This window comes from Lissotriton helveticus, chromosome 4_1 (assembly GCF_964261635.1).
Source record: "Lissotriton helveticus chromosome 4_1, aLisHel1.1, whole genome shotgun sequence".
NCBI classification, from domain to species: Eukaryota; Metazoa; Chordata; class Amphibia; order Caudata; family Salamandridae; genus Lissotriton; species Lissotriton helveticus.
Window position 1 is genome coordinate 255178413 of NC_136063.1, and position 10015 is coordinate 255188427.

The window sequence follows — 10015 nt, forward strand, 5'->3', positions numbered from 1 at the left end:
TCATATATGTACACGTTTTCTTTACCTGTTTACCTAGATGCCACTGAGTGTTTTAGGTGTCCAGATGATCAATGGGCTAATGGTAGACGTGATGCATGCATTCCGAAAACTATTGAGTTCCTCTCCTACCACGATGGTCTGGGTTCCACCTTGGCTGCTCTTTCAATCATCAGTGGCGTCCTTCCTGTAGCCATCCTTGTTGTCTTCATCAAGAACCGTGATACACCTGTGGTGAAGGCCAACAACCGTGATCTCAGCTACCTACTCCTCATTGCTCTCAGCCTGTGCTTCCTTTGTTCTTTGATCTTCATTGGCCAGCCCCAACACATTACCTGTATTTTGCGCCAAACTGCCTTTGGGGTCACATTTGCATTCTGCGTGTCTTGCGTGTTAGCAAAAACTATATTGGTGGTTGTTGCTTTTAAATCCACCATTCCAAATAGCTCTTTACGGAAATGGATTGGCCATCGACTTCCTAACGCAATCATAATAATCTCCACCTTCATCCAGGTCCTAATTTGTTCGGTTTGGTTAGCCATTGCTTCTCCGTTTCCCCAAACTGACATGACATCTCGCACTGGTGTAATAAGCATTCATTGCCATGAAGGGCTGAATGTGGCCTTTTGGTTCATGCTTGGATACCTTGGCTTCCTTGCCAGTATAAGTTTTGTGGTAGCCTTCTTGGCTCGAAAGTTGCCTGACAGCTTCAATGAAGCCAAGTATATCACCTTCAGCATGCTGGTGTTTGTTTCTGTGTGGCTGTCCTTCATCCCTGCCTATGTCAGTACAAAGGGGAAATACATGGTCGCCGTGGAGATATTTGCCATTCTCTCTTCAACCCATGGATTGCTCTGTTGTATATTTATGCCTAAATGTTACATTATACTGTTCAGGCCAGATATGAACAGCAAGAACTATGTCTCTGGAAAAAGGAACACTACTGTGAAGAAAAATGCTTGACGTTTACTTTGGGAGATGGTCAGACAAATTGGACAATAAACTGACGAGGCTATTGTGCATTACTAAACGTTTAGCTAAGTCTTATGGACTTGAGACATAAGACACACTGAATGTTCTTTGTTATCAGGCCTACTTTTCGTGAATTTGGGCATTCGTAATATCTGAAGGTTTTCTAAGTCATCATCATTTTCTGTGAAGTATTTGAGAAAGGAAGGCATTTATTAAACCGTATTCACTTTTTGTAAATGTTAATTTCTTGTTAATTTAACTGTAAGGTAAAAGGTAAAGAATATAATTTATATTATTTATCTATTTCATTCATGAATTTGTGAATTCAATAATTTGATTTCAGCTTTGAATAGAAATTGCAAGCAGCAGAAAACTGATAATATAGGACCTTGGAACAAGTGAAGGGCTAAATTCCGATCTCTGTGTAAACATGTTTGCAGAAGGATCACAGTGACAAGGGTGTGGCAGGGGTGTGATAAATATCATACCCTCGGAGTTTTCCCCTGATAAATTCCTGCAGGTCCAACCTACCACACATATGGAACGAAAAAGCTCCTAAAAAGTCAAAAGATGCGGAATTTGGTATGAAACTAGCCGATTCCGCGGGTTATGCCTAATTTCAGATGGCACAACTTTTAATAAGCTACAGCTATCGCACCTTTTAAATTCTCATCCCTGTCTTATCGAATTTTAAAGGCTGAATTAATAATCGCCTTTCCAGCCAGGCTCTCGTAATGTGTGTGCACCTTAGTGTATACAGGAAGTTTCATAAACTGATTAAGAATATGTTTTGCACCAGGAATGGCTTTCACACTGGGTGCCAGCATCACTAAAGCTGGCCCTATTCAGAACATCACTTCCTGCACCAGCTCAGTGGTAAGCAGTTGATTAATTTCAAATGTTATGTCTCATTCAGTAGTTCTTCTACTGCACGGATGCAAAGTTTCTGTTCAACCTTATTAGAACTCCTCATGCTCACATGCCTTGTATCTGAATATGGTAAATGCACCTGCTAAAACCCTACATTTCAAAAAGATTCCTGTGGATGGTGAGCCTTTAGAGCTCTTGAACCTCCCCCTTGTCAGCTACAATAGATCTCTAAAGCCTTGCTTTTAAAGCTCTTGTGCTAACTGTCTTGCTTCTTGCATCTCGTGCTCCAGTGGCGGGTGGCATGGCTCGCAAGTGGTGAGGTAATATAAACTTTCCTTGCTGCTGGGTCCCACCTCTCTGCTTCTGCTCATGTTTATTTTATTTTATTTATTTATTTGCGATTTTTTAATGCGCGACAATTACCCGTGGGTGTCTCGGCGCATGTGTTAATCAGATAAGGACCAAATACATACCGGCTTACTGGTCGAATAACCATGTTTTAAGGAGCTTGCGGAAGCCTACCAAGTTGGGGGCGGTTTTAATGATGAGAGGGATGGTGTTCCATAGCTTGGGTGTAGCTACCATGAAGCGCCTGTCTCCCCAGGTCACTGTTTTGGTTCGGGGGACTGGGAGCATGCAAATATTTGCGGATCTGAGCTGTCTTTTTGGGGTGTACAGTTTAAAGGCCTTCTCAGAAACCTGGGTCCTATATTATGTATGGCTTTATAGGCAATACATAATGCCTTGAATTTGATGCGGTTTTCCACTTTTAGCCAATGAAGCTGTCGAATTGCTGTGGTTGTCGGATGGCGTCGGGGAATACCAAGCAAAATTCTGGCTGCCGCATTCTGTATAGATTGAAGTTTCATTAGGACTTGTTTTTGGGTATTCAGAAAGAGGGCATTCCCGTAGTCCATCTTCGAGAATACCAAAGTTGTAATGAGGGTTTTCCCTGCTGATGCTGGGAGATAGGGCATGAGTTTCCTTATTTTCTTCAGGACATAAAAGGCAGATGATACTACCTTGTTTACGTGATGGTTAAAAACCAGTTTACTGTCAAAAATGACTCCCAGGTTTCTGACCTTGGCAACTGGAACAAGCGGGGGACCCATCTGGCTAGGCCACCAAATGGGTGACCATTCCGGGGATAGGTTGCCAAAGGTCATGACCTCGGTCTTATCTGAATTAAGTTTCAGACAATTTGTTGACATCCAAGCGCAAACGACTAGCATTGCTTCTTGAAATTTTGCTGCCACAACTGGACCATCTTTATGCACTGCCAGGACTAATTGCGTGTCGTCTGCGTAAGACGTCAGACGCAACCCATGAGTTTTTATTACCCTCGCTAAGTCCACTACATAGATATTAAACAGCGTCGGACTTAGCGAGGAGCCCTGGGGGACCCCACATGGGATTGCGGAGACAGGAGAGTAAAAATTACCCAACCTCACTGTCTGCGTGCGATTGTTCAGAAAAGATGAAATAAGGTCTCTCGCCAGGTCAACAATCCCTAGGGCTGTGACACGGTCGATCAAGATTGCATGATCGACCGTGTCGAAGGCCGTGGACAGGTCCAAAAGAATAAGGACTGCTGCTCCTCCTTGGTCCATGATGGATCTGATTTCATCAGATGCTTTTATAAGTGCAGTCTCAGTCCCGTGGCCCTTTCTGAACCCAAACTGAGTATCATCTAAAAGATTGTGAGAGTCGACGAACTCAGAGAGCTGATGGTTCATTAAAGCTGCACAGATTTTTGCCGGGAAAGGAAGACCCGCAATTGGTCTATAGTTGGCCGAGACTGCAGGGTCCAAAGATGTTTTTTTTAGCAGAGGTTTTATAACCGCATTCTTCCAGCCATCTGGATATATGCCAGTTTGGAACATGGCATTGCATATATCCGTGAGAGGGGAAGAAATTGCCTCTTTTATGGCGTTCATCACCATCGGGGGGCAGGGGTCAAGAGGGGAGCCTGCCTTGGTGGTGGCAATGAGCCTGCTAACCTTGTCAATAGTAACTGGATGAAAGGAGGGGAAGGTGGCATATCCACTGTTAGCTTGATGGCTTGTCTCCCTGTTCTCCCCTCTAGGGTTTACGGTGAAGGATGAATAAATGTCCGCAACCTTAGTGGAAAAGAACATAGCCAAAGAGTCACATAATGTTTGTGAGGGTTCAATTCCAGGTCCTGAAGGGGGGTTGGACAAAGTGTTTACCACCGAAAACAGCTCTCTGGCTGAATTATGAGCGGTCTCAATTTGAGTAGAGAAAAAAACACTTTTTTGAGCAGCGATTGCCTTTTTATAGATTGCAAGCGCATCTTTATAGGATTGCTTTGCTACGGGGCAATACTGCTTGCGCCACCGCCTCTCCAAGTTCCTACAATGTTGTCGATGTAGCCTAAGCTCCTCAGTAAACCATTTTGCAGAAGGTGAAGTTCTGTTGGAGAAAATAAATTTCTCCGGGGCCACCTGATTAGCCGCATTCTGGATCCAGTCTTGGAACTGGGCTGTTAATACATCCGGGCTATTGGAACCTGTAAGTGGGGAGGAGGTCAGAATATCCAGAATCTCTAGACCCGATACATGTCCCGGGTTTTTGGGTATCGCCCGAGACATGGCTCGGGTTTCGGGATAACTTTCCTCATCAGTAGAGAAAATGGTTTAGGGGTGGAGGAGAAGGCCGCCAAACAACAGTCAATGGCCTCGATGCCCGAACCGGCACGCAGGGCAGCATCCAGGAGCCCGTCGGCTCAAAGCTCAAGGGAGCTAATTAGTAAAAACCACCGCAATGGAGCGCACACCGCTAGCCCCTCCTCCGGATCGCCCCTCGGGATTCTGGTACTTGTAGTTCAGTAGTGGATCACCCAGGTGGGTGCAAGTCGGTACTTGTTGGACTGATGAATCTCTGGACCCGATAACTTCCCTCATCAGTAGAGAAAATGGTTTAGGGGTGGAGGAGAAGGCCGCCAAACAACAGTCTACTGATGAGGGAAGTTATCCCGAAACCCGAGCCATGTCTCGGGCGATACCCAAAAACCCGGGACATGTATCGGGTCTAGAGACACCGCCACCATATTAGAGCTTTTCCGCCGCGGTTGTAAGCCAACCACGGCGGAAAAGCGGCGGACGGAAATCAGGACCCACCAGCCATCCTAATGTGGCGGTGGGTCTTTGGTGGGTCCGCTGCGGTTTTTCCGCATCCTCCGGGCCGGCAGTGGCTTCCGCCGGCCCGGAGGATGCGGAAATTCCGCAATCATAATAGGCCCCCAAGTGTTGAGCCTCCCTCCCGTCGCTAATTGCTAACTCGCACCTCCCATTGGTGCCTCAGACTCACATCCCCCTCCCTCACACCGTCCTGCTTTTCCCTTTGCTGTTTATCTGCCATCACTCATTGGTGTGTGTAGCCAACATTCACTTTTAAGAACACTTTGCAATTTGTTATTTTTTTTCAGCACTCCACACAGTGCTTGTGCTTTTACCAGCTCCATCTCCTCTGACCTGCTCTCATGCCCCATCCACAGATCACCTCCTCCCCGGTCACAGCTTTTCCCTTCTTTGCTGCTTTTTGTTTCCCCCACCTCCTCGCTCTCGACTCTGCTTGCTCCCTCACAACTCCTTGTGCTTTCCCGTCCACAAATCACTGCCCTGACCCTGTCACTGCTTTAAACCCCTATTATAGTCTGTTTGGTTCTAGTGAGTGGTGGTGTTGTGCCTTTTAATGTACTGTTAGTTTATAGCTGACATGCTGATTGGAGCATGTGTGCATGGCTGATATTACTTGACAGATGTGTAGTTAGTTTATTTTCCGCACAGGAGGGTAGTAGATGTGTGCTTGTTTGCACCATTTGTGGTCATTCAGAATGGTGTTTATAGCTGGAAAATCATTGGCCTTGTGGCTGCCCCCATTTGATATTTTGCCCGTCCACCTCCTGCTCGTCGCTGCTTGCCCCCACTGTACTCCTTTGCAGAGATCCCCTCCTCTGCTGATTTGGTTTTTTACATTCCTCTGTGCAGTTTTATGTAGCGCCAACACTACCCGAAGGTATTGTAGCACATAACAAAACCAGTTAATTTTTTTTGTGCAGTGTTGTATAGCACCAACACCACCTGAAGGTATTGGAGTGCTTTAAATTAACACTAGGTTCTTTTTTTTGCAGTTCTATATAGTGCCAACACCAGCTGAAGGTTTTGGAGTGCTTTACATTAGCATCAGTTACGCAAGGATACTTTCATTTTTGTAGGCAAAGTGAGATGAAGTATTTGCCCAAAATCAAGGGTGCGAAGCCGAAGCTCGAATCCGGTTTACGGGTTATTGAGTCGCCGACTCTAGCCTTTATGCCGCATGCTCTCCCGAAAGGACGCTATATCATCTCCGTAGCCTCGGCCTCAGTTCCACATTTTGTGATTACGTATAAATCACTTAATCTCGCCATTTCTAAACACAACAAGCATTGGAAAAGCCCATAGGTTTCACCTGTGCAAAATCTTTTAGGTCTAAGCTAGACAAAGCATGCACTGCTTGGCTAGAAAGCACATTATTTGTCTCGAAGAGACGTGGTTTCTTCTATCTGTGGGCTTTGTTTTCTTTGTTTTTAAGCACTCCTTAGGAGTACGTCTGTTTCAGGCCATCTTTCTTGTACGCATACACACATACTACTAAAATGCATGCACATGTACATAAACAAATGTATTTCGAAAAAAAGTTGTAAAAACACGAACAGCACGAGTTTATTATTTTTTTTGCACAATCCAATGGTATTGGAGCGCTTGCTCCGTCCTCCGTCTTGCCATAGCATGAACCAATGCCCAGGGTATTGGAGAGCTTTAAGTGCTCACCCGTTACATTCCACAATTAGACATTCATTTTTTGTCACTGACCCTGCCTCAATTAAGGTATTTTTTTTACCCCTTCATTGTTGCTTCCTTCTGCCCTCTCCTGTCATTGCTTGACCATCTCTCCATCCCATCCTGCCTCCCTGCTTGACCTCTCCACCCAGTACCTCCTTCCTCCTGCTGCTTTTATTTTAAAAAAAATTGTACGATCTTATGGTATTGGAGTGCTCCTTCTGTCCTCCGTCCTCTGTCTTGCCATAGTCTTCCTTGTACACATACACACATAGCACTCTATGCCTCTCCACTCTTCGCCCCTTTACTCTAAGTCACTCTGCACCAATCTACTCTACATCACTGTACTCCACTCTACACCATTCTACATCACTCTGCTCCACAACACTCCACTCTACTCCACAACATCCATTCTACTCTAATTCACTGCACTCCACATCACTATGCAACACTACACGCCACTCCATGACACTCTACATCACTCAATAAACCCTAAACTCTACTTCACACCACTCAACACTTCTCTACACCACTAACTTTTAGCCATGCTGAACACCCACAGCATGGCTAAAACACATTACAAAGCCAATAGCTCTTGATAGGTGAGACCTATTGGCTTTGCCAATGTTTGTTCCATTTGTTCATCCCCTTGCCATAGCGCCATGTCCTTATTTAGACATTTTGTGAAATTTGGGGGCCTTTGCAAGAACAGCAGTAGACGCATCTTAAACGGCCTGAATATAGCACCAGCACTGGCTGGCTCTGTGCTAATTAAGATCAGTGCAGGTGCAACCCTCCCTGAAGGAAAAACCTCCACCTGTGTGATAATTAGCAGGTGTGTGGCCACCACCGCCTTATCTGACGCCTACATACACCCTGGGGTTCCATCAACCAGTGGTCTACCCTCCAGAGACGCTGAGCCAGCTGTATCGACCGAGACATATGCTAAAATGAAGGTGTCTGCAGCAGTAAAATAACAAAACCCAATAAAATGATGCGATGCATATAATGCCTGTGTTAGATAAAGAATTCAATGTGTGATCGTTCAGTCTAATTTTGACGTGTAAAATATTTTCTCAAGCATTGCAATGTAAGCACTTCAGAATTGAAATGTAAACAACCGACGCAACTCGGAATGATACACCAAACAGCCAAAAACATGGGGTGAGAGAAAACAAATCTCAAGGTGGAGTCCCAGCCCACTCAATGTACATTTTAAATTAGTGGTAACAATACATGGAGTGGACAACTGAGGTAATAAATCAGCCTTAAAAATGTTGTGCAAATTACTCCTGTTCAGTCGCAGTAACTGCTTATAACCTTCTGCCAGCTAATCGCTGAAGCACGCCATGTGTGGATAAAAGAAAAAAGGGTACATTTATAATAATAACCCAATAATGTCCACAGGTTTTCCCTCTTCACAACACCATTCTGATGTTTAAATTGCTTCTATCAAGCACCACGCTTTAACCCCTTAAAAGTGCAGGAACCTGCTCTTGCTCAGTTGCTGTTACAGGACTTCTTTTAATATTCTTTAGCAAATCAGAAAATGCCTCTTTTTCTCCTCTCAGGTCAGTATCAGGCCTCCCTTCCCCCAATCTAAGGTGTTCTGACCCCTTAACAACCTTGCCATGTCAGCTGATACAATTGGTTCGAACTGTGCATAAATAGTGGTCTAATTTTGTCGCAGTCCATGGAGACTAACACTGGAGTGGGTCCTTTATTACCCACCTTTTCCACTCAACGTATCTCTCTCTCCTAAAGTTGTCATGCGATTGTCTGCCTTGATCAAGACAGCTCTGCCGCCGAGACTGGGCAGGATGGTCTAAGCCTGGTAGCGGATGTTCTACTCTGGAAGCCAGGGCTTTGAGTTTAGGGCTTTTTTCCAGTTGAGAATAACTGAGACGATTGCTTGACTCATGGAAAAGTCAACATTGCCCATGCTGGGGAAAAAGTTAAAAAGAGGAGTCAGTTTGGGTACTGGTTTGCAACAAAATGATTTATAAAAGCCACCTGAGTACACATCCTGACTGGGCATCACTACCCATGAGGCATCACTACCCATGAATTTGTATATTTATACTTGAGAATCTCAAGGAGGAAATGACCCATGGATCCACGTGAACACGCTCCTCAAAATGCTCAGAAAGGAGTATGGATCTAGTAGCATAAAACTCTTTATATAAAGATGTACACTCAATCTACTGCCTAGGCAAGGACCTATGAGACGGAGAAATATGGGGGCATATTAGCAAGAACCTCGTTAAAATTATCGCCGTTTTAGCAGCAGGAAACTGCCGCTAAAACGGCGATAATGGGCTTGTAATATGCGTTATAGAATTCTAATAGAAGCCCAGGTTAAATGTCCTGCACATCTAACCTGGGCTTCTATTGGAATTCTATAACTTATATTAGCAAGCACATTACCGCCGTTTTAACGGCAGTTTCCTTCCGCTAAAATGGTGATAATTTTAACGACGTTCTTGCTAATATGCCCCATGGTTCCTCATTTTTGGATTAAAACCTAACCTTGCTGCATAATTTTGAATGATGTGTAGTTTAGGAACCAAAAAGAAGGGAGGGCCAAGTATACTGATTTGCAAAAATTCAGCCGACCTGAAATCAAGTAATTCACAATTTGCACTTTGTGATACGAGGAAACCAAGCGGAGTATACATTTAGCCTGCAATTTTGATGCCAAGACTTTTTACAAAGGAAAAAGGTGTGAGTTTAGAGCCTTAAAGGGAGGGCGGGGTAGGGGATGGGGGGAACATTAATCCTTACAACGTAGAGGTTCTGAAAGTTTGGAAAATACCACTCAACTTCAGTTGGCTGTTACACACCCAGCTCTTGACTTTAGAGGGATATTCTGACAGCAGAATTTTTTTTAAAGGTGACATCACTCGAATTTTTCACAGCAAGGTGGATGTTATCTGCATACATAGAAAGTTCAAAGCTGAAAGCAGGGGCATAGCACAGGCCCCCAAAGCCCCCGCGGTGCGGGGGGCCCCAAGTTCCATGGGGCCCCCTCAGCACTCAGCCATCCATTCTCGGATGAAGTGGAACATTGCTTTCAGTGTGCTGAGCAGCATGGCATAGCCAGTTCTTCTGGCGCAAAAAGAAACAAAATTACTGCCTAAAGGTGGGCAGCACTGAGCAATCAACCCACAGGTGACTTTGAATCGTCGTTCAATGAGCAAAATATGTGGTTCACGTGTATGGACCAAGTTAATGCTTCAAGTGCAATCACTGGAGCGTCCTCGGGCTACTACTGGTTCAATGGCTCCAGTCCTGGTGGTGGTCACATGATGATAGCAAGGGCCAGACTGGAAACC

The 10015-nt window shown here is 44.9% G+C and overlaps 1 protein-coding gene across 1 annotated transcript in view; it reads left to right on the top strand.

The window, feature by feature from the left end:
* The window catches only part of LOC144827984 (extracellular calcium-sensing receptor-like), a 189331-nt gene extending 188167 nt beyond the window's left edge, over positions 1-1164 (top strand). Inside the window, exon 6 of the mRNA XM_078686135.1 lies at positions 38-1164. Within this exon, the coding sequence (XP_078542261.1) occupies positions 38-960 (923 nt within the window). The 3' untranslated portion in view covers positions 961-1164. The remainder of the gene's footprint in view (positions 1-37) is intronic.
* The last annotated feature ends 8851 nt before the right edge of the window (positions 1165-10015 follow it).